We start from the raw sequence: 27,764 nt of genomic DNA, 5'->3' as shown, positions 1-27,764 counted from the left end.
AGGGAGAGGAGGAAGAAGAAGAAGGTGGTAGGTGATAGGTGAAACAAGGAGGGGGTGAATTAAAGAGCTGGGAAGTTGATTGGTGAAAGAGATAAGGGGCTAGAGAAGGGGGAATTGGAATGGAGAGGACAGAAGAAAGAGAAGTAGGAAGGTGTACCAGAGGGAGATGATGGACAGGTGAGGAGAAAAGGTGAGAGAAGGAAACAAATGGGGAATGATGAAGGAAAGGAGGAAGGGGCAATTTGTTCGAGAAATTGATGTTCATGCCTTCATGTTGGAGGCTACCAGATGTGGTTCAGAAGATCAAAGTACAGCTGGAACAAATAGATTGCTTTGTTTCTCATGAGTGGTAGCAAACCGTTTGAGAAGATGTCAAGTCAGAAACTGTGCATTGTTCTGTGAAGTACATCATTTTCAGAGTGATGTACTGTTAATGAGTGCATTCTCCTCTTCAGCTTCCTCTATATGGCCTTATCACATGCTCCAAATAAAGATGCAGTATATATTTTGTTCTGATAAAAGATCTTAGCCCTAAACATTAACTGTTGAAGGGTCTTGGCCCGAAATGTTGACTGTACTCTTTTCCATAGATACTGCCTGGCCTGCTGAGATCCTTCAGTAATTTGTGTGTGTTCCTTGGATTTCCAGCATCTGCAGATTTTCTCTTGTTTGTTATTGACTGTTTATTCCCTTTTGTAGATGCTGCCTGACCTGCTGAGTACTCTGAATTTACAGCAACTGCAGAAACTCCTGTGTTAGGGTATATTTTGATTCATTTAGCTGAGAAATGAAAATAAGCTGTTGTAACAGTGAACAAAGTCACTGGGGAGACACAGCTGGGAGATGAAAGTCTTTATTTAGGACACACACAAACAGGCAGCCTTTGAAGTCATGAGAGTGGCAGAGACAAAGACTCCCCAACCCAACATTACAGCACATTTTTATATGTAAAAGCCCAAAGGTAATAGGGTAATTTATATAGTTGCAATGCCCTCATAAAGTTTCTTTTGAGTCGCATATAGTTTTCCAATTACTGGATCTTTCCACCAATGCACTCAAATTAATTACTGTGGTCTCTGAGTTGTATTCATGCAATGGGGTGTTGATTATGTTGATGCATATGCAGAAATCTCAAGTTGATTGGATGCTTCCTGTTCTGAGCCGCATTCTCCACCAGAGCTGCATTTTAAATTTAATCTACAATCCATATTCAGATCTGCAGGTTACCCTAATGTGAAGGTTGGTTGATGTCGAATTAATATTTGCTATCTTGCATCTCCAAAATACACCCTAACACAAACCAAAACTGCAGAATTTAGAGAAGTGTACAACTTGGATTTATTTCCAAGCAAACCCAAAATTAGCTACAGAAGTGAATAGGTCATATATACTAGGCTGAATCTAAGCAATTTAATTAATGTTCAGTTTGTTGGGAAGTACTTCTACCTCTCTGCAGGCTTTAAGAACCCACATTACAATTAGGCTGTTCAATACATTGGTCCAAAGAAATCCATTTCACCACTCACACTCAATGAACCTTTTCACGATTGTTTAACGTCATTTCCTGTACACAGGTGTAAGGAGTACAAAATAATTGTTGCTCCGGATAAAAAAGAAACACGTATAAGATAAAGAACACAATAATAATAATAATAATACAAAAAATGCAATAAGAATAAATACATAATTTAGATATACATGGATTGATTGTATGTCCATAAAGTGTCATTAGGCTCAGCATAATGTGACTGATTATGACTGTGTAGGAGGTGTTTTGAGACCATGAGAAGTTGTGTGTGATGTGCACTCCCAAGAATTTGAAACTGCTCACAGTTTCCACTGCTGTGTTGCCAGTGTAAATGGGGCGGTGGGGGGGAGGGGGTGTGAGTTCTCCTGAAGTCGATAATCAGCTCCTTTGTCTTGTTGACATTAAGAAAGAGGTTACGTGCCTGGCAGCAGTCCTCAAGCTCTTCCACCTCCTCTGTGTAAGCCGTCTTCTTGTTGGTGATCAATGTACTTGCCGATGTGATTGCTGGGGTATTTGGCTGTGTAGACATGGTGTGAACAGTGTACAGAAGTGGGCTCGGCACACAGCCCATTGGGTCCAGTTGGGTTTGGCAGGGAATAAATACGTAACCTATTCAGCCTTTCCCTATAACTCAAGTCCTTAAGTCTTGGCAACATCCTTGTAGGTGCTCTCTGTGCTCTTTCAGTCTTATGGTTAGCTTTCTTGTAGGTAGGAGATCAGAACTGCCTTGAGTTGTGAACAAGGTTAAGTTCTACTAGTAATGAATGGGTTTGAAAGCACGTACCACCAGGCTCAAGGACAGCTTCTATCCCATTGTTATTATGCTATTGAACAGTTCCCTAGAGCAAAAAGATTGACTCTTGACCTCTCAATCTATCTCAATATGGCCTTGCACCTTATTGACTGCCTGTGCACTGCAGTTTCTCTGTAACACTTTATTCTGCACTCTGTTATAGTTGGTGACATACCAAATCTCCTCAAACTCCTAATGAAAAATAGCCGCTGCCATCCCTTCTCTGTAGTTGCATTGATATGTCAGGTCCAGGTTAGATCCTCAGTGATTTTGACACCCAGGAACATGAAGTTGCTCACTCTCTCCACTGCTGATCCCTCGGTGATGACTGGTGTGTGTTCCCTTGTCTTTTCTGAAGTCCACAATCAGTTCTTTGGTCTTACTGGTGTTGAATGCAAGGTTGTTGCTGCAACACCTCTCAACTAGCTGATCTATCTTGCTCCTGTACGCCTTCTTGTCATCATCTGAAATTCCGCCGGCGATGATTGTATAGACAGCAAATTTATAGATGGCATTTGAGTTGTGCCTAGTCACACAGTCATGGCTGTAGAAAGGAGTTGAGCAATGGGCTAAGTACACATCCCCGAGGTGCACCAGTGTCTGTTATCATGCATTGCATTGTACTGTACCCACAAAGTTATAAATTTCATGATACATGCCAGTGATATTAAACCTGATTTTGCTTCTGATCACAAACGAGAAAAAATCTGCAGATGCTGGAAATCCAAGCAACACGCATAAAATGCTGGAGAAACTCAGCAGGCCAGGTTGCATCTATGGGAAAGAGTATAGATGACATTTCAGGCCAAGGCCCTTCAGCAGGACTGGAGATAAAAAGCTGAGGTGTCAGTGTTAGACGGTGGTGGGAGGGAAGGAAGAAACACAAGGTGAGAGGTGAAACCGGAAGGGGTGAAATGAAGAACTGGGAATTTGATTGGCGAAAGTGATACAGGGCTGGAGAAGGGGGAATCCAATAGGAGAGGACAGAAAGCCATGGAAGAAAGGAAAGGGGGAAGAGCACCAGAGGAAGGTGATGGGCAGGTAAGCAGGTAAGGAGATGGGGTGTGAGAGGGAAATGGGGATGGGCAATGATGAAGGGGGGGGGGGCGGGTTTAAGTTCGAGAAATCGATGTTCATGCCATCAAGTTGGAGGCTGTCCACCTGGAGTTTTTTGTTGTACTACCTCAATGGACTGTTATTATGTATGGATGCCTTGCAAAACAACACTTTTCTCTACATGTGGCGATAGTAAACCAGTGACATTAAATGTTGACTAACCCTTCATTTCCAGAGATGCTGCTTGGCCCACTGACGTCTTCTGGCAGTTTGACATTTAAACATTTTTAAAATGGAACTTGTGTTTAAAGATGACTTGTGTTGACTGTGAGGGTTCGTGTAATGTCTGTGCATCTATCTGAAATGAATAATGAAAATTTCAGTGCTGTTGCTTAAAACTAAATTAGAAGCCAGATTGAGGCTTTCTTCCCACTGTGGAATGAACAGGAAATTAGCAACTTATTCTCAGTGTAAACACAAGAGGCTGGAAATCCAGAGTAACACACACTAAACACTGGAGGAACTCAGCATCTATGGAGAGGAATAAACAGGTTTGACAGCAAGTGCAGATATGCCCAAAGATTAACACTAGTTAGTAATTTATTGAACTGTAAAAGAAATGTTATACTTGGTTAGAGTGAGAGGTTAAAGCCACTGTGTTGACGTTTCAGGCTGAGACCCTTCATTTATTCTCAGATTGTGGTTATTACATTGATTTCTGCCCACGTTTGACACCTTTTATTTGTATTTCCTTGCACAGAAACGTACTTGGAGACTGAAAACCGATCGCCACATCGAGCTGCCAAATTTATTATTGATTGTCTTGTCAGGATTCCAATAAGACTTTGCAAATCACTTTTACAGAAGGTACAGTATTATATGGATATCATGCGACTTGCATATCTGATGGGCTAGTTTTAACATGCCACTGTAACCAACTATGGCGGGGGAGTCTAAGACCAGAGGATACACTTTCAGAATAGAGGGGTGTCAATTTAGAACGGAGATGAAGAGGAATTTCTTTAACCAGAGAGTGGTGAATTCATTGCCACAGACAGTTGTGGAAGCCAAGTCATTGGGTATATTTAAAGCGGAGGTTGATAGGTTCTTGATTAGTCAGTGTGTCAAAGGTTACAGGGAGAAGGCAGGAGAATGAGATTGAGAGAGATAGTAATTCAGCAATAATGGATTGGCAGAGCAGACTTGAAGAGCCAAATGGCCGAATTCTAAAATTTCGTCAACAGTTCAGTCGATTACTAATTAGTGTTCATTTTTGGGTATATCTGCACTTGCTGTCAGAATAAGAATATTCTCTTTGCAAAGCCAGATCTGTCAAAATGGCAGATTGTCCAGTCCATTTGTGATGCCAAGCACTGAATGATGTAGTCTGTTTGACTGTACAAGGTACTTTCAAAGTTCCTGCTGCTGTGTACTTTCCAGCAGCTGTGATCACTGTCTCCAAGGGATAACTTTCCAGCACAATAACCACTTGGAGACTGGGGTCAGCAAAGAACAGACAGTCTGTTGATCTGCACAATGCTCATAAAGGCAGCAAATTCTTGGTGAATTCTTCTTTGAGCTTAGTGACGTGGTGTCATGACAACAACCTTCCCCTCAACGTCAGCAAAGCAAAAGAGCTAGTCGTTGAACTCAGGAAAGTGGGGGTCAGTACCTGTGCTTCTGTCTACACAGCATTGCTGAGGTTGAGTAGGTTGAGAACTACAAGTTCCTGTGAGGGGTATTACCAGTAGCCTTCCGTGGTCTAACCACGTAGACACCACGGCCAAGAAGGCTCACCAACACCACTACTTCCTCGGGAGGCTAAAGAAATTTGGCATGTCCCATCAACTCCTCCCAATTTTTATCAATGCTCCATAGGCAGAGCCCTCTCTGGATACATAACAGATAGGTTTGGCAACTGCTCTGCACGTGACCACACAAAACCAGACTCCCTTCTGTGGACTCTGTCTGACTTTACTTCTCAATGCCTTGGTAAACCAGCTGCAAAGACTCCACCCACACCGGACATTCTCTCTTCTCCCCACTTCCCTCAGGCAGAAGGTACAAAAGCCTGAAAGCACACCAAGCTCAAGGACAGCTTCTACCCTGCTGTTATAACTCTATCAGATAGTTCCCTGTACTCTTGACCCACAGTCTACCTGGTTAAAATGTTGCACTTGTCTTTATTTGCCCTGCATTTTTTTCGTAGCTGTTCCACTTTATTCTGCATTCTATTATTGATTTATCTTGTTCTACTTCAATGCACGGTGTAAAGATTTGATCTGTACAGACAATCTGCAGGACAAAGTTTTCACTCTGTCTCACTACAGGTGACAATAATAATCCAGTTCACTCCTCAAAATAATTAATTTGCTAACTTGTCATTCTCCTTTTCCACATCAATCGGTCATGAGACTAAATTTGGTGGGGATGTCACAGAAGAGTTTACGAAATAATATTGCTGATCTGTGAATAAGCAATTTGCTGCAGTAGTGTTTGTATCTTTAGTGTGGCAAAGTAGAATTAACAAAATAATTAAAATATTGGAAACATTTGTAAATTACAGGTCTTCCTAGAACCATTTTCCAGAGTCGTTGGGCAGTCTGAATCTAAGGAAATCCTTCTGCAAACAGCAGAAGGTTCTTTCCAGAATCTAAACCGACTGCATGAACTGGGAATTCTTCTGGGAATCACAGAATGGAGGAGACACTATCATTCCAAACTGGATTCTGCCGACCTTGTTTCCATTGCATCACAAACTTTAAAGGTGAGTCCTAATGTCAAAGGGGTTGAAATTGTTTATAGACACTTAACAGGTTGGTGGGCACACAAGGGGAAATCTGTTTTGACACAGGATCTCAGTCCATGTTGTCTAAAAATTGCTTTATACTTTAGATGTTCATTTCTTCCTACTCTGCGTTCCCATTATTTTTTACTTTTAAATTTGAATTTTGTGTACCACCAATCATGATTCTCCACTGCCACGATGAGGCCACAGTCAGGTTGGCAGAGCAATGCCTCTAGGTATCCTCCAACTTGATGAGTAACGTTATTGATTTCTCTAACTTCTGGTAATTTCTTCCCCTACTCTCTTTTTCCATTCCCCATTTTGGCACCTTCTCACGCCGCCTTCTCACCTGCCTACATATCCCTCTGGTTCTCCTCGTGTTTTTAAACTCTGCTCTGTCTGCCAAAAGCAGGATTTCCAGGTGGCCAGCCATTTTAATTCCTACCCTATTCCCATTCTGACATGTCAGTCTAAGGCTTTCTGCTTTGCCACGATGAGGCCACTCCCAGGTTGGACGAACAACACCTCATACTCTAATCTGATGGCATGAACATTGATTTCTCCTTCCAGTAGTTTTTTTCCCTTTTTTCTATTTCCTACTCCTTTCCTCCTCCTTGTGCTCCTTACTCTAGCCTCTTACCTCTTCTTCTCACTTATCCATTACCTCCCCTGGTGCTCCTCCTTTCCTTTCTTCCACGATCCACTCTTCATCTCTCCTATCAGATTCCTTCCTCAGCCTTTTACCTCTTCCACCTATCTCCTGGCAGCTTCTCACCATCCCCCTCACCTTATCTTGCCTACCACCAGTTAGCTTGTACTGCTCCTCTCCCCACCACTTTATTCTGGCTTCTTTCCTGTTCCTTTCCATACAGGGTAAATGGTAGGGCATTGAGGAATGCAGTGGAACAGAGAGATCTAGGAATAACAGTGCATAGTTCCCTGAAGGTGGAGTCTCATGTAGATAGGGTGGTGAAGAAGGCTTTTGGAACGCTGGCCTTTATAAATCAGAGCATTGAGTACAGAAGTTGGGATGTAATGTTAAAATTGTACAAGGCATTGGTAAGGCCAAATTTGGAATATTGTGTACAGTTCTGGTCACCGAATTATAGGAAAGATATCAATAAATTAGAGAGAGTGCAGAGACGATTTACTAGGATGTTACCAGGGTTTCAGCACTTAAGTTACAGAGAAAGGTTGAACAAGTTAGGTCTCTATTCATTGGAGCGTAGAAGGTTGAGGGGGGATTTGATCGAGGTATTTAAAATGTTGAGAGGGATAGATAGAGTTGACGTGAATAGGCTGTTTCCATTGAGAGTAGGGGAGATTCAAACGAGAGGACATGATTTGAGAGTTAGGGGGCAAAAGTTTAAGGGAAACACGAGGGGGTATTTCTTTACTCAGAGAGTGATAGCTGTGTGGAATGAGCTTCCTGTAGAAGTAGTAGAGGCCAGATCAGTTGTGTCATTTAAGGTAAAATTGGATAGGTATATGGATAGGAAAGGAGTGGAGGGTTATGGGCTGAGTGCGGGTAGGTGGGACTAGGTGAGATTAAGAGTTCGGCACGGACTAGGAGGGCCGGAATGGCCTGTTTCCGTGCTGTGATTGTTATATGGTTATATATGCAGCACTGACTGCTTATTTCTCTCCGTCTGACTTGCTGGGTTCCTCTAGCATTTTGTGTTTGATTCTTTTTATCTAACAGTCATTGAAGACTTCTTTGTGTGTTGTTTACTCACCCCCCCCCCCACCCGTCACTTCTGAAATGCTTCATTGAGATCTACCACTGGCTTTGAGTCTGCAGCAATCATCCTGACTAGTGCATTTTCTGGAGTCTGTGGTAATGTGGCTGAATAATCCTGAACGCGGCAGCATTAGTCTGTAGTTCAATGGCCGCAAGGTAATGTTGCAGCTCTATAAAACTCTGGTTAGACCGTGCTTAGGGCACTGTTCTGGTCTCCATGTTATAGGAAGGATGTGAAAGTTTTAGAGAGGGTGCAGAGGAAATTTATCAAGATTAGAGAGCATGTCTGACGAGGAAATGTTGAAGGAGCTAAGATTTTTCTCTTCGGAGTGAAGGAAGATGAGAAGTGACTTGATAGAGTTGCACAAGATGATAAGAGGCTTAGATCGAGTGAACATTTGCCCAGGGAGGAGATGGCTAGTATGAGGGGGCATCGTTTTAGTGTAATCAGAGAAAAGTATAGGGGGAGATGTCTGATAGATATTTTTTTTTACACAATGATAATTTTTGGGGTCGCACTGCCGGGGTGGTGGTAGGGGCAGATACATTAGGGACAATTATGAGACTCTTAGACATATGGGTGAAAGAAAAATGAAGGGCTATGTGGGAGGGAAGGGTTAGATTGCCTTAGAGTAGATTAAAAGTTTGACACAACATTGTTGGGCAATTGGCCTGGACTGTGCTGTATCTTCTAACTTGTCAGATATAAATTTTATCTCAGGATCCTTTAATGCACAAGAACTCTGAACAGAGTTGAGTCCTGACCCATATTTTGTAGTGACTAATTTACCTATGTGATACTTAATAAGATGTATGAAATGATTCTTTTAATTGCGCACTCATATTCTGAATTTATGCCCATACTTGATTCTCCCAGATATAAACAGATTAAAATATTACTTTCCATTATTTTTATTTTGTTTTAAAAAGGGAAGCTGGAAATTGAAGTAGTAGTTTTAGGTGAAAACCAAATCTTATTTCTAAATGTCAGAGATCATAGAGATTGTTAAGAGCACCAAATTTCTTGGTGTTCACCTGGCAGAGAATCTCACCTGGTCCCTCAACACCAGCTCCATAGCAAAGAAAGCCCAGCAGCATCTCTACTTTCTGCGAAGGCTGAGGAAAGTCCATCTCCCACCCCCTCATCCTCATCACATTCTACAGAGGTTGTATTGAGAGCATCCTGAGCAGCTGCATCACTGCCTGGTTTGGAAATTGCACCGTCTCGGATCGCAAGACCCTGCAGCAGATAGTGAGGTCAGCTGAGAAGATCATCAGGGTCTCTCTTCCCGCCATCACGGACATTTACACTACACGCTGCACCCGCAAAGCAAACAGCATTATGAAGGACCCCACGCACCCCTCATACAAACTCTTCTCCCTCCTGCCATCTGGGAAAAGGCACCGAAGCATTCGGGCTCTCATGACCAGACTATGTAACAGTTTCTTCCCCCAAGCCATCAGAATCCTCAATACCGGAAGCCTGGACTGACACCAACTTACTGCCCTCGGCTGTGCCTATTGTCTTGTTAATTACTTATTGTAATGCCTGCATTGTTTTGTGCACTTTATGCAGTCCTGGGTAGGTCTGTTTTTCTGTGTTTTTATGTAGTTCAGTCTAGTTTTTGTACTGTTTCATGTAACACCATGGTCCTGAAAAACATTGTCTCATTGTTACTGTGTACTGTACCAGCAGTTATGGTCAAAATGACAATAAAAAGTGACTTGTCTTGACATTGTAAATTATGTTACAGACAACCGATTCTGTGTCGCAGAGTAGTAGATCTTCATTCATGAGCTTGAGTGATGATGAAGGTGGTAATATTACTGTCCCTGAATCAGAAGTCGACATTGCATCTGAAAGCACATCTGCCAGTTCAGGTAAGGAACATTTTAAAACTACTCAACACAGGATTATGCATGTGCTGGAAATCCAGAGTAACATCCACAAAATGCTGGAGGAACTCAGCAGATCAGGCAGCATCTGTGCAGAGGAATAAAGAGGTGACGTTTTGGGCTGAGACCCTTCATCAGGACTGGAAAGGAAAGGGCACTGAAGCCAGAATAAGGTGGTGCAGGAAGAGAAGGAGTACAAGGTGAGAAGGTGAGACCAAGTGAGGGGAGGGTGGATTGGTGGGGGAGTTGGATGAAGTGAGAAGCTGGGATGTGATAGGTGGAAAAGATAAAGGGCTGGAGAAGAAGGAATTTGCTAGGAGAGGAGAGTGGGCCATGGGGGAAAGGGAAGGAGGAGAGGCACCAGAGGGAGGTGATGTGGGCTGGCGAAGGGAAGAGCAGGGATAAGAGTGGAGCTAGAATTAGGAATGGAAAAAGAGGGAACGGGAAAAATTACAGGTGGTTAGAGAAAGTAATATCCATGTGGCTACCCAGACAGAATATGAGGTGTTGCTCATCCAACTTGAGAGTGGCTTCATCAGTTTTAAAACTATTTCCATCCTCTGAAAGAATTGCTTTGGTTCTGGGGAACATTTCAGGCTTCCTGCAGCCCTCTTGCACCTCACCCAGGAAGCAATTGGGCACAGCCGAACCAAACTCTTCCCTACTGAATGCCCGCAAGTGTCTGGCAGGAGTCACCGTGACATCTGGGGTGGCTCAGTGACAGCTGCTGTCTTGCTGTTATCAGACTCTTGAATGGACTGATCATATGCTAAAGATGAAGTCTTGATCTTCCAATCTACCGCTTCATAACCCTTGGCTTTTATTTGTCTACCTGAACTCTTAGTATCGCATTGTTCTGCATTATGGTATGGGTGTCGATTTCTCCTTCCAGTGGACAAGGCACCTTCCGATTCCCCACTCTGGCCTTTCACTTCCTCTCACTTGCCTATTATTTCCACTGGTTCCCCCCCACCACCCTTCCTTTTCTCCTAAAGTCCACTCTCCTCTTGTATCAGATTCTTTCTTCCTCAGTTCTTGACTTTTCCCACCCACCTGGCTTCACCTCCCTCCAAGCTAGCCTCTGTCCCCTCCCCCCCCCCCCCCACTTTTAAATTCAGGCATCTCAGTGCTGCTGAAGGGTCTCGGTCCGAAACATCGACTGTTCACTCTTGTCCGCAGATGCTGCCTGGCCTGCTGAGTTCCTCCAGCATTTTGTGCAAGTTGTCCTGCATTCTGTTTTCCTTTTGATCTCCTTACTGATGCTGAAACCTGACAAGTATTGAAAGGCCTGGATAGGCTGGGCGTGGAGAAGATATTTCCAATAGCGGGTGAGTCTAGGACCAGAGGGCACAGCCTCCAAATAGAAAGATGTCCCTTTAGAGCAGAGATGAGGAGGAATTCCTTTGGCCAGGGAGTGCTGAATCTGTGGAATTTGTTGCCACAGACGGCTGTGGAGGCGAAGTGGGTATACTTAAAGTGGAGATTGGGTTCTTGATTAGTCAGGTGTCTAAAGATACATGAAGAAGGCAGGAGAATGGGATTAAGAGGGATAATAAATCAGCCATGACAGAATGGTGGAGTAGACTCAACAGGCCGAAAGGCCTAACACTACTGCTGTGTCTTACGGCCTTACGCACGGTGTGCTGTGTCAGGGTGTATGCAAAACGGAGTCTTTTCACTGCCTCTCGGTACATGGGCCAATAAGATACTAATACCATTAACATCCAAGGATCCTGAGCAATTTCAAGTTCCTGTAATTCATAAAATTTTTTACTATTATTATGTACTGCATTGCACAGCTGCTGCAAAGACAACAAATTTCATGACATATGGTGGTGATATCAAACCTGATTCTGTTTGTGTCAGGAATCAGGGTTCTAGTAGCCTCACGGACGAGGTAAGTCACCTGCAGAATCTTGCCTCCAATTACTTCACTTGGTGACAAGGAAATGGTGGAGGGCCACAAAGATGAGTTGTAAACTGTGGTGGATCCTGGTGTTTAAATCCAAAGTTCTTTTAGAAGTCAAGAGCGAGGCATAAAACTTGTTGCTTCGCAATACTATAACTTTATGAAGAATTGATAGAACAGGAAAGAACAGGGACGGGGAGTGGGGGGGGGGGGGGCATCTTACTACTCGAAGAAAAGAGGACCTAAAGATGGCACCCAGAATAAAACAGCTACATTTATACACAAAGATGAGAAAATTTCATACATAACAATAATCCAATTGGAAATTACTTAATAGTAATGCCGTAAAATTAACCAATGAGAAGATACTAGGAAAGAACAAAGAAACTTGAAGAGGTTTCCTGAATTATACTTTGTATAACCGCTAAAGCAGGGGTTTTCGACCTGGGGTCCACAGACTTCTTACTCAGTGGCATGAATCCATGCCATAAAAAAGCCATGGTGAGAGAGGCATATTGAAATGTTATGTGTATAAACACCTCTTAAAATACAAGCAGATAATTGATTGTAAAATTAAACCATCAGATCCAACAACTGAATATGAATATTCTTATTTCAGTGGCTGAAGATGATGATGGTGACAAGTTTGTGCTTGCTGATGAAGCCAATGACTTGCCAGTGCCCGATGAGAAGCCTCCTGAGCCCGGGGATGACACGGCTCTTTTAAATGTTGTTCCGTCTGATCCGGCTGAGCTAGCAAAGCTTGAAGAGTGCTCGCTCGATGGAGCTAACGAGGAGGACAAACTGCACAAGTCAATCATTGATGACATCAGGTCAGTATCAGTATCAGATTTCAGATTTATTTCATCACGTGCACACCACAGCATACGGTGAAATGCGCCACAAACGCAAGACGCTGGAAATCCAAAGCAACACGCACAAAATGCTGGAGGATCTCAGCAGCATCTATAGAAAAGAGTAAGCAGTTGATGGTTTGGGCTGAGACCATTTTGTGAGTGTGCGTTGCAGTGAAATGCGTCGTTTGCATTAACAACTAAAACAATGGGCGCCTCAGTGGCCGAGCAACTAGCACAATCCCACTGCAGCTTGGGGCTTTGGAATTCAGGGTTCAGTCTGTAAGGAGTCTCTGTACGTCCTCCTTTTGAAATGCATGAGTTTCCCAGCTACTCCAGTTTTCTCCCATGGTCCAAAGGCGTACCAGGTAGGTTAGCCAGCCATTGTAAATTGTCCCGTGATTAGGTTAGGGGTTAAATCGGGGTTAATGGGGGTTGCTGTCAGTGCAGCTCAAAGGGCCAGAAGGGGCTACTCCATGCTGTATCTCTAAATAAGTAAATAAATATCTAAGGATGTGTTGGGGGCAGCCTGCAAGTGACCCACACATTCTGGTGCCGCAGTGTTCCGTAGAACAACACAGCCGGCAACAACAACAGAACAAAACAAGACAAGCAACAGCCAAACAAACCCCTTTCCCACCCTCCCACCTGTCCATGCACTCAAACACACAGGCAGGCCTCCAACCCCAGGACAGGCTGCCTCTGGTCCTATAGTCCTTGCCCCTGGACTCACAGACATCAGGCGTCTGACCTCCAGACGACCCGATCCAGGGGCTTCAGCCTTCGGGTCTAAGTTGCATCACTGTTTCGCATGGAGGTACCAATGCCAGTTTCAGAAAATGCTGCAGAGGATTGTAGACTCACCGTCCAGGACATGCCCTCTTCTCAACCATCAGGGAGGAGGTACATGAGCCCAAAGACCCACACTCATCTCTTTAGGAACAACTTCTTCCCCTCCACCATCAGATTTCCAAACGGTCCATGAATCCATGAACATTACCGCACTAGTTTTGTTCTCTTTTTGCATTATTTTTATATTATTATAATCTATAATACTTTTTATGTATTAAACTGTTCTGCTGCCACAGTGCTATGATTTCTCACATATGTCAGTGATAATAAAACTGATTCTAATTCTGAGAATCATACGCCTGGCTGTGAGTTTGAAGTATGCAGATTAGCATTGGGAAGTTTGGGCAGAATAAGAAGAGGCATTAGGGTTTGTGATGCTAGAAAACTGTCAGTTATTGAATTGATGTAAACATTTACATACGTTTTTTTGGTTTAGAAAAAATGAATTTGGCATTGGGATTGAACTGAACGATGAGGGGAAGAAGCTAATGCAAGTTCATCAGAATCGATTAGGACGAAGCCTTGCACGCTTATCTACAGAGCTGTATAGTAAAGACACGCATTTTGTCCTGGAACTGATACAGGTAAGCTCAGTCAGTTTGCATAGCCAATAAATCCAGAAAAACATTATAAGCATATGTAATAATACATGTATCTTCAAAATGGCCACCTTCCTACTTTTCTGTCAGTCCATAAGACATGGGAACAGAATTAGGCCATTTGGCCCATTGGGTATGCCCTGCTATTAATCGTGTTTGACTTATCATCCCTCTCAACCCACTCTTCTGTCTTCAGCCCGTAACCTTTGACACCCTTAGTAATCAAGAACCTATCAACCTTCACTTCAAATATATCCAATGACTTAGCCTCCATAACTGACTATGGCAATGAATTCTACAGATTCAACATCCTCTGGCTGAGGAAATTCCTCCTCATCTCTGTTCTAAAGGAACGTCTGTCTATTTTGAGGCTGTGCCCTCTGGTCCTAGACTATTGGAAGCATTCTCTCCATGTTCATTCTGTCTATGCCAGGGGTTCTCCGCTTGGGGTCCACCAACCCCTTGCTTAACAGTATTGGTCCATGGCATAAAAAAGGTTGGGAACCCCTGATCTAGGCCTTTCAGCCTCCGTAATGCTTATTGGTTACCTGTCAAACCATGCTCATCTATATGGAGCAACACACACAAAATGCTCGAGCAACTGAGCAGGTCAGGCAGCATCTGTGGAGAGGAATAACAATTGATGTTTCCCTTCATCAGCGTGTGAGTGGTGGGGGGAGGGGGATGAATATAAACTGGGAGGTGATAGGTGAGACCGGGTGAGGGGGATGAAGTAAGAAGCTGGGAGGTGATAGGTGGAAAAGGTAAAGGGCTGAAGAAGAAGAAGGAATCTGATAGGAGAGGAGGGTGGACTATGGGAGAATGGGGAGGAGGAGGGGAACCAGAGGGAGGTGATGATCATGTGAGGTGAAGTGAAGGGGTGAGAGGGGAGCCAGAATGCAAAATGGAGAAAGAGGTGGAGAAATTACTAGCAATTGATGTGCACGCCATCAGGTTGGAGGCTATCCAGACAGAATATGAGGTAATCATCCTCAATGGGGATGTTGGATAAGATATAGGAGCAGAATGAAGTCTGCTCCACAGTTTATTCATAGCTAATCCTTTTTCCCTCTCAGCCCCAATCTCCTGCCCTCTCCCCGAATCCCTCCATGCCCTGACTAATCAAGAATATATCAACCTCTGCTTTAAATATACTCAATGACTTGGCCTCCACCGCCACCTGTGGCAACAAATTCCACAGATTCACCACTCCCTGGCTAAAGCAATTCTTCCTCATCTCCATTTAAAAGCCATCCCTCTATTCTGAGGCTGTGTCCTCTAGTCCTAGACTCCCCCACCATAGGAAACGTCCTCTCAACATCCACTCTATCAAGGCCTTTCAAAATTCAATAGGTTTCAATGAGGTCACCCCTCATTCTTCTGAATTCCAGTGAGTACAGGCCCAGAGCCATCAAACGCTCCTCATATTATTCATGATTGGATCAGCCATGATCTTATTGAATGGCGGAGCAGGCTCAACGGGCCAGATGGCCTACTCCTGCTCCTATTTCTTACGGTCTTATGAACTCAGACAGAGATTGATTGTGCTGATCAGCTTGGCTTTGTAAGGGATGCTCCTGAATGTCTTGATTTAATTTTTTATGAAGGTGTAAGCTTATGGAGGTGTGTGATGTGGTTAATATCCATGTGAGCTTGAGTAAAGCCTTGGACAATTCCTATGTGGGGGAATGGTCCAAAAGATAAATGCTTGTGGGATGTAGGGCAAATTGGATTCAGAAACTGGCCAGGTAAAGGTACGGAAAGCCAGTGACCTGTGATGTGCAAACACGAGGAAATCTGCAGATGCTGGAAATTCAAACAACACACACAAAATGCTGGTGGAACACAGCAGGCCAGGCAGCATCGATAGGGAGCAGCGCTGTCGACGTTTCGGGCCGAGACCCTTCGTCAGGACTAACCGAAAGGAAAGTTAGTAAGAGAAATCTGCAGATGCTGGAAATTCAAACAACAACAACACACACAAAATGCTGCCTGGCCTGCAGTGTTCTACCAGCATTTTATGTGTGTTGTTGTGACCTGTGATGTGATTGTGGGAGTTGTGATGAGCCAATTCACAGATGAGACGAAAATTCAAGGTGTTGTGGATGATACCGAATGATTGGTAAGAGGTGTGCAGTAACAGCAGGTGAAATATAATCCTGAAAAGTGTGAGATGTTACATTTTAGGGAAGTAATTCTGCTCAAGATGTGCCCAGTCCCTATGGTTCGAGTTCAAGTTTATTGCCACCTGACTGTACATTTTACAACCAAACAAAACAGTGTTTCTCCAGAGCATGGTGCACCCACAATACATATATCACACACAACACTTAAAGCAAAATATTACCACAAATAAGTTAATAAAGTATAATTTAAAATTCCTGAAGCACAAATAAACAAAACAGTAAACAGCTGGCTGTCCTCGTGATGAGATCTCAGTGGTGGCAGGGCATTCCACCACTGAGATACAATAGGGTCTTTTAGGAGACTCTTGGACAGGTACATGGAGCTTAGAAAAATAGAGGTGCTATGAGTAACCCTAGGTAATTTCTAAAGTAGGTACATGTTCGGCACAGGGCCTGTATTGTGCTGTAGGTTTTCTATGTTCTATGTTTTTGTTAGTCTCACAGCCTGGGGGAAGAAGCTGTTACCCAGCCTGGCAGTGTTAGTTCTGAGCCTCCTGTGGTTCAAAGAGATTGTGTGATGAGTGGCAGGATCCTCAACAATGCTTCAGGCCCTTTGTCTACAAATATCCCAGTAAATGTCACAAATAGGAGGGGCCAGGGGAGATCCCAGTAGATCCCCGCACTGCTTTTTGCCATGGTATGACATGCTAAGCTATGGTCCTAGGAAGTACTGGAGAACAGAGATCCCAGTGTACCTGTCCAAGAATTCCAGGCAAACATCTGCAGGTGCGTGATGGAGATGAGCTGAACTGGTTGTATTGCCTCCTAATACGGAAACATCAATGCCCAAGAAAAGACTTCAGACAGTACATCATACAAAATACAGCCCATTAGCTGGACTGTTGTGTTCAGATTCACATTTATTTATCACATGTACATCAAAACATCCAGTCAACTATGTTGTTTGTGTTAGCAGCTCCCAGTGTCACCCACGTTCCGGCGACAACGTAGCAGGTCCATAGAGTTTAACAGAACAACATAGGCAACAACAACAGCAAAATAAGCCCCTTTTCTCCCATCCATCCACACACAGACAGACACATGGATAGTCAGATACAGAGACAGACAGACACACAGACCTCCAGCCTCCAGACAGACTGCCTCCGAGTCTCCAGTGGACTCTGCCCACTGTTGATAACGGGTGTCAATAATGGAGAGGCTGTTGCCCAGGAAGGAAGATTTCAGCTGTGGAGATAGGCTGCCTTTGTTTTCTCTGGGGTGGAGAGGACCGATAGGTGATCTGATTGAGGTATATAAAATAAAGGGCTCAGATGGATGGTGAGAAACTTCTCCCCTTAGAGAAGATCTGTAAAACAAAAGGCAAAAGGGATATGAAGGATTAAGTTTTGGGGTGAAATATTTCGAGCTGGGTCATAAATTTTCTGCTTTTATGTTCTGATTGTGCCTCCTACTTCGTCCTAGAATGCTGATGACAACAGTTACCCACCGTTCAATGACAGTACGGCTCCCAGCCTGCTGTTCGTGGTGGAAAGAGACTGCATCATTCTCCTCAATAATGAATGTGGTTTCGAGGAGAAGAATATCCGAGCAATCTGTGACGTTGGCTGCAGCACCAAGGGGAAGCACAAATACGGCTACATAGGTAGGAAGGCGTGGAATGGTTTGCAAGGCAGGTGTCTGGAAAATATTGGATAGATAATTTAATACCAAACACCATTTAATGTGGAATGAAACCATGCCACTCTAATGAAGTTTGTCAATCAGAACATGGTGGGGTTTCACAACAGTAGCCACAAGTAAAAAGTAAATAAATAGTACTGAGAACGGGAGTTTAGAGATACTGAAAGTGAGTCTGTAGGTTGTGTTCTGTGATCGATTCAGTGTTGAGGTGAGTGAAGTTACCCACGCTGTTTCAGGAGCTGGATGGTGAAAGGTAATTGAAGCCTAGTGGTGTGAAGCCTAAGGCTCCTGTACCTCCTGACTGATGAAGGGTGCATGGCCTGGATGGATTTTTCCGAAACACGAGGAAGTCTGCAGAGGCTGGAAATTTGAGCAACACACACAAAATGCTGGAGGAACTCAGCAGGCCAGGCAGCATCTATGGAAAAGAGTACAGATGATGTTTTGGGCTGAGACCCTTCATCAGGACTGGAAAAGACATCGACTGTTTCCTCTTTTCCATAGATGCTGCCTGGCCTGCTGAGTTCCTCCAGCATTTTGTGTGTGTTGCTTGGATTTTACAGCATTGAATGTTAGTGTGTAAGTTTTGATGTTGTGCTCTGTGTTCAGGTCTCCATGGGAATAATTATCTTCCCTGTTTGTCATCTACCCTTTCATGCTTCCTATTAGTATTAATCCCTCTTGAATAAATTTAAACAAAATGGGAGTGCCTAGCTTTTCTCTGTAAACAGAAGGTGCACACATTCCATTTGTTGATTGAGTTAGTCATTGTACTTTGGGTGCAAAATTTTATCGATTTGTTTTGTGCCACTTAATTAAACTGCTATATTTACTAAATGAGACAGTCCATTGGTCAGAGTCGACCATGGACGTTACATCCCAGCTGTCTGATCTGCAAGCCAGGGCAGTACGATATGGGGAGCAAACTGTTGCCAATGTCCCAGGCTCCTCCTCTCCATGCAGCTGATGAATCCAAGGGAACAGTAGAGACCGATACAGTTTGGTACCAGCAGCTTCACAGGGAGTTGCCAGTCAGAGTTGAATTCAACATAGGACTGCCTTAGGGGCTTCAGTTCCGGATTCTTCCTTGGGGTTACTCCGGAAGCCTTCCCCATGAGTGGTTACAGCTACAAGGCAGCAGAGGTCTGAGATCAGACTTTTCCTTCTTCTAGCTGAGCAGCCAACCACAGGTGATGAACCCCATCCGCCCAGAGCAATTAGCTTTAAGGTGCCAGTAACCCACCTTTCGCTAAATGACTGCAAGTTGAAATAAGCTACAAACAGATTAATATTTTGATTTCTTGGCAGGCCAGAAAGGCATCGGATTTAAGTCGGTCTTCAAAGTTACGGACACCCCGGAAATTCACTCTAATGGTTTCCATATCTGCTTCGACAAGCTCAGTGGCCCGATGGGATACATCCTTCCCCATTGGATTGACGATGAAAGACCTGTAGACTTGATGGGGTCGGATGCAGAGAAGGCAAGGTAATATACAACAATGTGACCTCCATTGATTTGGAGAGTTGACCTGGCAAACAGTTAATTGTACAATTATATAGAGTCTGTTAACTACCAAACAGAGTCAAAAGACCAAATTAAACAGGAGGAGCACGCAAAGTGCTGGAGAAACTCAGCAGGTCAGGCAGCATCTATGGACATTAATAAGCAGTTGACATTTCAGGCCGAGACCCTTCTTCAGGACTGGAAAGGAAAGTGGAAGATGCCCGAGTAAAAAAGTGGGGGAAGGGTAAAGAGGATAGATAGAAGGTGATAAGTGAAACCAGGTGGGTGGGGAAGGTAAAGGGCTGGAGAGGAAGGAATCTGATAAGAGAGGAGAGTGGACCATAGGAGAAAGGGAGTAAGGGAGAAAGAGAGGTGATAGGCAGATGAGAAGTGGTAAGTGGCCAGACTGGGGAATAGAAAGGGGGGGTTTACTGGAAGGAGAAATCAATATTCGTGCTATCAGGTTGGAGGCTACCCAGACAGAAAGTAAAGTGTTGCTCTTCCACCCTGAAGGTACCCTCATCTTGGCACAAGAGAAACCATGTCAGAATGGGAATGGGTTTGGCCACAAGCAAGTTGTGCTTTCGGCAGTGGAGTGTAAGTGCTCTACAAAGCAGTACCCCACCTTGCACTCAACGACAGTAAGACCAGAGAGCTGACAGTAGACTTTAGAAAGCATAAGACAAGGGAACACACACCTGTCCTCATAGATGGATCAGAAGAGGGGAGAGTGAGCAGCTTCAAGTTCCTGGGTGTCAGTATCTCTGAGGACCTAACCTATCGATGCAGCTATAAAGAAGGCAAGGCAGTGGCTATATTACATTAGGAGTTTGAGGAGATTTGGTTTGTTACAAAAAACACTCACAAATTTCTACAGATGTTCCATGGAGAGCATTCTAACTGGCTGCACACCGTCTAGTGTGGGAGTGGAGGGTGGGGGCTACTGCACAAGATCAAAGTAGAGAGTTGTAAACTTGGTCAGCTCTATCATGTATCCAAGGCATCTTCACGGAGTAATGTTTCTAAAAGGTGGTGTTCATCATTAAGGACCCCCGTGACCCAGGTCATGCCCTATTCTCCTTGCTACCATCAGGAAGAAGGTACAGGAGTTTAAAGACACACACTCAACAATGCAGGAACAACTTCTTTTCCTCTGCCATCTGTTTTCTGAACAGACAACAACCCAAGAACACTCTCTCACTACTTTATTTAATTTCCATTTTTTTAAATTTAACTATTTAATATACAGTGCTAATAAAAAGTATTCACCTCGAAGGTTTTCATGTTTTATTGTTTTACAATATTGAATCACAGTGGATTTAATTTGACATTTTTTGACATTAATCAACAGAAAAAGACTCTTGGTGTCAAAGTGAAAACCGATCTCTACAAGGTGATCTAAGTTGATTACAAATATAAAACACAAAATAATTGATTGCATAGTTACTCAACCCCTTCAAGTCAGTATTTAATAGACACACCTTTCATTTAACTAATTATGTCACTTCCAATTACAGCCTGGAGTCTGTGTGGATAGGTCTCTATCAGCATTGCACATCTGGACACTGCAATTTTTCTCCATTCTTCTTTACAAATCTGCTCAAGCTCTGTCAGAATGCATGTGAATCTTGAGTGAACACCCCTTTTCAAATCCAGCCGCGAATTCTCAATTGGATTGAAGTCTGGACTCTGTCTTGGCCACTCTAGGACATTAAATTTGTTTTTAAGCCATTCCTGTGCATTTATGCATTGTCTTGCTGGAAAACAGATCTTCTCCAAAGTTACAGTTCTCTTGCAGACTGCATCAGGTTTTCCTCCAGGATTTCCCTGTATTTTGCTGCATTCATTTTACCCTCTACCTTCGCTTCACAGTAGGGATGGTGTGTTTTTGATGATGTGCAGTGTTTGGCTTACACCAAACATAGCATTTAGTTTTGATGGCCAAAAACCTCTATTTTGGTTTCATCAGGCCATAGAACCTTCTTCCCGCTGACTTCAGAGTCTCCCACATGTCTTCTGGCAAACTCTAGCCAAGATCTCATGCGAGTTTATTCAACATTGGCTTTCTCTTTGCCACTTTCCCATAAGGTGCGGCTGGTGAATCACCCGGGCAACAGTTGTTGCATGCACAGTCTCCCAACTCAGTCACTGAAGTTTGTAACTCCTCCAGAGTTGTCTTAGGTCTCTTGCTGGCCTCCCTCACTAATTCCCTTCTTGCTCAGTCACTCAGTTTTTGAGGACAGCCTGCTCTAGGTAGATTTAAAGCTGTGGCATATTCTTTCCATTTCTTGATGATTGACTTGGGAATTTTCTTGTATCCATCACTTGACTTGCAGTTTTCAATAACTTTTTCACAAGTTGCTTGGAGTGTTCTTTTGTCTTCATGGTGTAGTTTTTGCCAGGATACTGACTCACTAGCAGTTGGACCTTCCAGATACAGGTGTATTTTGAAACATCTTGACTACACATGGTGATCTTCATTTAACTAATTATGTCACTTCCAAAACGATTTGGCTGCACCAGCGATGATTTGGTGTGTCATATTAAAAGGGGGTGAATACTTGTGCAGTCAATTATTTTGTGTTTTATATTTGTAATTAATTTGTGGAGATCTGTTTTCAGTTTGACACAAGCGCCTTTTTATGTTGTTCTGTGTTTTTAAAAAAAAAGCCAATTAAATTGACTGTGATTCAATGTCGTAAAACAATAAAACATGAAACTTCCAAGGGGATAAATACTTTTTATAGGCACTATATACATACTGTAATTCAGTGTTTTTTTTTCGTTCTGTTACAATGCTTGCATTGTACTGCTGCTGCAAAGACAACAAATTTCATTCATGCTGGTGATATTAAACCTGTTTCTGATTCCGTTCTGTGTTCAATTCTAATTTCTCAGATGGACAACAAAGATTGTTCTTCCACTCAAACCACAGAACCAGCAAATGCAAAACCTGTTCCATGACATTGATCCGTCATTGCTGTTGTTCCTCCATAGACTTCGCTCTATTACCATCATTAACAAGGTGACAGTTTTTTAAATGTTTTTGCAGTTTGGAATTGAAGCTGTTATAAACGTTATTTTATTCAGTAGTGTTCTTGAAGAAAAGCTTTGAAAAAAAGTTTCTTACTCATATTTGCTGTATCTGTGTTTGGCCTCATTGTATTGGTCAATCTGTTCAGTAGTCTGAGAGTCTTACTTTTATGGGAGTTGGCTTATACAGTCCTGTGCCAACCTGGAATGTCAGTGTTACATCTCTTTGTGATGGTTTCAGGATGTCTGTCTCTTACACTTGGATTTCTTCAGCTCTAAGGTTGGATAGAGTGGATGCCAGATGATTATCAAGTTTTGTGGCTGGGTTTGCGGACATTGCAAGGATCCGTGGAGGGGCAGGTAGTGTTGAGGAAGCAGGGAGTGTGCAGAAGGAATTGGACAAATTTGGAGATTGGACAAAGATGTGACAGATGGAATACAGTGTAGGGAAGTGGATAGTCATGCACTTTGGCGGAAGGGATAAAAGTACAGGATATTTTATGAATGGGGAGTAAATTCACAAATCAGAGGTGCAAAGGGACTTCGGAGTTCTTGTACAGGATTCCCTAAAGATTAACTTGCAGGTGGAGTTGGTGGTGAGTAAGTCAAATGTAATGTTAGCATTCCTTTCTTTTAATACGATTCATTATTTACCAACACATAATTGGAATTGTGTACTGTTTCATTTTCAAAATAATGTACACCAGCTGTAGCTCACATGACCCGAAACTCTCTGGTGTTTGATATTACAATCCTTTTTTACCAAACTCCACTCCATTGTGCTGATCCTAAAAGATCAACTTCATCATCACCTTCCGGGCGGGGAACTCTGCTCAACCCCACCGCTGCAGCTTTTGCTCTGACACGAGCAGTCTTCACTAACTTGCCAGCGTCCATCACTGTGTTGTTGTGTTTACACGATTGGAGCGTAACACGCAGCTGAGGGAAATTTAAGAATGAAGAAATCTGTCGGCCTTTAATCAGTTCACCAACTTCATGCCGCAACCCTTAACCCTTCCTAAATTCAAAATGTTTTAATAACACTACTTAATAACAAATTAATAACAGCATCCAGAGAATTTTGTAGCAGGTGGTGAGTTGGGAGCAGGAAAGTGCCAGTTGTCAGGAAGAAGCCTGTATGGATTGTTAAAAATATCAAACTCTTGAACAGATGAATGATAAGATGGACTGTTGTCCTTACAGTCTAACTCGTTATGATCATACACTTTACCATTTACCTGCACGTTGCTCTTTTCAGTAGCTTTTACACTTTATTCTGCATCGTTACTGTTTTTACCTTGTCCTAGATCAGTGCACTGTGCAGTGATTTGATCTGTATGAACAGTATGCAAGACAAGCCGTCTTTTCACTATGTTAGTGAGTGAGGCTTCCGTCAGTCAGGGTCAACCTAGTTGTCTAAAGTAAATCTGGTCAGTACGATATGGAGAGTAAGCTGTTGCCCATGCAGCAAGTTCACCCTCTCCACACGTCTGAACCCAAAGGAACAGCGAAGACTGACACAGCAGTGTCATAGCAGTTGCCAGTCAGCGTTGAACTCAATGTAGGACCGCCCTGGGGACTCCAGCTACAGATCTTTCTTTCAGGGTTTACACCCGAAGCCTTCCCCGTGGGTAGATACAGCCACAGGGCAGAGTAGGTTTGAGATCAGAGTTCTCCTTCTCCTAGATGAACTGTCAGCCATGGCTGACGAGACTCATTTAAGGCAAAGCGATTGGTTTGAAGGTGCCAGTAACCCGCTTTTGCCCCTTCTAAGCCCTGTTCCACCGGGCTTAGGAGCTAAACCACACGTGAAGGCCAGGAGCTGGACTTGGTTGTCAGAGGCTATTTGAGGTGGGAACATTTAATAGGTAAAGGGATGTGTCCCCATTACCACCCTCGACTTTAACGACCTTAAGGAGCCGGGGTACACGTGACAATAATAAACCAAGACTAATACCAAATTGAGGGCAGCACGGTAGCAGCTAGAGTAATGCTTTCATAACAGCAGCTGTAAAATCGGATTCAATTTCTACCACTGTCTGTATGTTCTTCCTGTGGTTGTGTACGTCTCCTCCAGGTTTCCTCCAGAAGCACAGGAGAAGGAGGGGGATTTGATAGAGTATACAAAATTGAGAACAGATATGGTAAACGCAGACAGGCTTTTTCCTCTGAGGTTGGGCAAGACTAGAACTTGAGATAAGAAATGAATTGTGAAAAATGAAATGTTTAATTGGAGGCAACGTGAGGGAGAACTCCTTCACTCAGAGCGTTGAACGAGCTGTCAGAGAAAGTACTTGGTGGATGTGGGTTTGATTTCAACATTTGGGAGAAGTTTGGATGAGTACGTGGTTGGGAAGGGAATGGAGGGCTATGGTCCAGGTGTGGGTCAATGGGACTAGACAGAATAACAGCTTGACATAGACTAGATGGACCAAAGGGCCTGTTTTTGTGCTATACTGCTCTATGACATGCTTGAATGGTGCCTGGATCAAAGAATCAAGGAGCTGTGAACTGGCATGAAAGGAAAGAGAATTTTATTTAAATTATTAATGCATACAGTCTCTATCTTTGCCAACCCACAGAACCTTTTTCTAAAAGTAATCACATCCCCCCGTGCCAAATAAACAGTAGTTAATTAGGTGCAAACATAAGCTAAAATAATTCATGTCCTTTAGACAGAAAAATACTGGAGAAACTCAGCAAGGCAGTCAACATCTATGGAGGAGAATAAACAGTTGCCAATTTAGGCTGAGACCCTTTTTAAGTGTTTATTCCCCTCCATAAACGCTGCCTGACCTGCTGAGTTCCTCCAGCATTTTATGCGTGTTGCTCTGGATTTCCAGCATCTGCAGTTTTCCCTGTGTTTATCAGGTGCATTAGTTCTGTGATTCAGTTGCATCTATGGGACTGGTCACCTGAGACTTGCCAATGGAAAGTCTGACAGAGCACATTCGCTCCACTGGTACTAGGAGGTGCTAGCTGTGGCTCCTGTGCGCACTTTCGTCACCATCTGAGATTCTGCTAGCTATGGTATTTGATGGCATTTGAGTTGTGCCTGGCCACACAGATGTGCTGCAGAGAGAGTAGAGCGGTGGGCTAAGCACACACCCCTGTGGTGAGCACGTGTTGATTGTCAGAAAGTTGGAGATGTTATTTCCAATCCGCAAAGATTGTGGTCTTCCAGTTAAGCAGTCGAGGATCCAATTGCAGAGCCAGGTACAGAGGCCTAGGTTCTGCAGCTTTCCGATCAGGATTGTAGGAATGATGGTGTTAAATGCAAATCTGTAGTCAATAATCTGCATCCTGACATAGCTATTTACATTGTCCAGGTGATCCAAGGTCGCGTGGAGAGCCAGAGAGATTGCATCTGCTCTAGACCTATTGCATCAATGGGCAAGTTGCTTTGAGTCCAGGTCTTTGCTAAGGCAGGAGTTGATTCTAGCCATAATCAACCTCTCAAAGCATTTCATCGCCAAAAATGGAAGTTCTACTGGATAATAGTCATTAAGGCAGCTCCCGCTGTTCTTCTTGGGTACTGGTATAATCATTGCCCTTTTGAAGCAGATGGGAACTTCTGAATATACCAGTGAGAGATTGAGTATGTATTTGAACTCCCCGCCAGTTGGCTGGCACAGGTCTTTAGAGCTTTAGCAGGTACTACATCGGAGCCTGTCACCTTGCGAGAGTTCACCCGCTAGAAACACAGCCTGACGTCAGCCTCTGAGACAGAGATCACAGCATCACTGGATGCAGTAGGGATCCTCATTAGCTGTAGTTTTATTCTCCCTTTCAAGACGAGTATAAAAGGTGTTAAGCCCGCCTGGTAGTGAAGCATCGCAGCCATTCATGTTGTTGGGTTTTGCTTTGTGGGAATTAACACGATGCAAACCCTGCCAGAGTTGACGTGCATCCAATGTCACCCCTAGCCTTGCTCAAAGTTGTCTCTTCACTCTTGGAAATAGCCCTCCGCAAATCATACGTGGTTTTTTTGTTAGCATTCATTTTGAAAGGACTAGAATATAAAAGCAAGGATGTAATGTTGAGGCTTTACAAGCCACTGGTCAGCTAGACGGAGCATTGTGAGGAGTTTTGGGTCCTTTATCCAAGAAAGGACGTGCTGGCAGTGGAGAGGAGATTCACAAGAATGAGAGAATTAACATATGAGGAGCATTTGATGGCTCTGGGCTTGTACCTGCTGTACTTTAAAAGGATGAGGGGGGAGCTCATCGAATATTGACAGCCCCAGACAGAGCGGATTGGGGAGGATGTTTCCTGTTCTGGGGAAGGGCACAGCCTCTGAATAGAGACATGCCCATATAGAACGGAGAGGAGGAGGAGGAATTCCTTTAGCCAGAGGGTAGTGAATCTGTGGATTTCATTGTAACAGATGGCTGTGGAGGCCATGTCACTGGGTATATTTAAGGAAAAGGTTGATAGTTTCTTGATTAGTAAGGCTGTGAAAGGTTATAGGGAGAGGGCAGGGGAATGGGGTTGAAAGGGATGTTAATCAGCCTTGATGGAATGATGGAGCAGGCTGAATGGCCTAATTCTGCTCCCATGTCTGACGGTCTTATGGTAACCTCTTCCTCAGTGTCAACAAGACAGTCTTTGTTTGTTCTACTCTGTGCTCGCTAGCACTAAATTGTATGAGAATTCTCAGTCACAGCTATTTTTAACATTTAGGCAATCAATGGATCAGGGGACATGTATAACAGCAGCTGATTATTCACATGATTTACCCTGGCAACCAAAGCTCAGTTTAAATAGAATGAGGTTTTATCTCTGTTGGATTAGGGTGCAGAATTGTTACTTTACTTGCAGATTAACTTTCCTATGCTTGCTTAGATTTTTAAATATAATCACCTGTATGTGTGAGTTTTCAGTAATTGTAGAATAGTCGATTCTGTATTTTTTTTCTGGAAGATTCTCTGCAGCCTATGCGTCTTTCCACCACATACCACGCTTTTCAAACACAAGATGATTCCACACTATATGCCCCCTCCCCTCGTGTCCTGTGCTTTAACATCACAAACCCAAGGACAAGAAGCATGCAGCTTCCAGGGAGTCAGCCTTGGAATTCCACTATGATTCCAAGCAAGAAATCGGCAGGTCATTGCGATATTTTTCTCTTACTGCTCAAATCAAGCTATTTTGAACCAAAGACAGATGGCAAGCTGCCACAGCCAACACACATTTGGATGCCCAAGTTATGAGGAAAGGATGAATGCTTTGAGAGGTTGGTCAAGGCTAGAATTAACTCCTGTCTCAGGAAGGACTGCAATTTGCCTATTGCCACAAGAAGTCTACAGTAGATTGATCTCAGTGGCTCTCCGTGTAGCCTTGGACCACCTGGACAATGCAAATACCTATGTCAGGATGCTGTT

The 27,764-nt window shown here is 43.5% G+C and overlaps 1 protein-coding gene across 3 annotated transcripts in view; it reads left to right on the top strand.

Annotated features, from left to right (window-relative positions):
* The window catches only part of LOC140714828 (uncharacterized), a 153,999-nt gene that overhangs the window by 69,899 nt on the left and 56,336 nt on the right, over nucleotides 1-27,764 (top strand). For all 3 annotated transcript variants that reach the window (XM_073026466.1, XM_073026465.1, XM_073026467.1), the window contains 8 exons: nucleotides 4,138-4,244; nucleotides 5,944-6,144; nucleotides 9,661-9,787; nucleotides 12,331-12,544; nucleotides 13,854-14,001; nucleotides 17,625-17,805; nucleotides 19,152-19,329; nucleotides 22,246-22,372. In XM_073026466.1, the coding sequence (XP_072882567.1) occupies nucleotides 4,138-4,244; nucleotides 5,944-6,144; nucleotides 9,661-9,787; nucleotides 12,331-12,544; nucleotides 13,854-14,001; nucleotides 17,625-17,805; nucleotides 19,152-19,329; nucleotides 22,246-22,372 (1,283 nt within the window). The remainder of the gene's footprint in view (nucleotides 1-4,137; nucleotides 4,245-5,943; nucleotides 6,145-9,660; nucleotides 9,788-12,330; nucleotides 12,545-13,853; nucleotides 14,002-17,624; nucleotides 17,806-19,151; nucleotides 19,330-22,245; nucleotides 22,373-27,764) is intronic.

This window comes from Hemitrygon akajei, chromosome 22 (assembly GCF_048418815.1).
Source record: "Hemitrygon akajei chromosome 22, sHemAka1.3, whole genome shotgun sequence".
NCBI classification, from domain to species: Eukaryota; Metazoa; Chordata; class Chondrichthyes; order Myliobatiformes; family Dasyatidae; genus Hemitrygon; species Hemitrygon akajei.
Note: the sequence above shows the minus strand (reverse complement) of the source record. Positions and strands in the feature narration are given on the sequence as shown.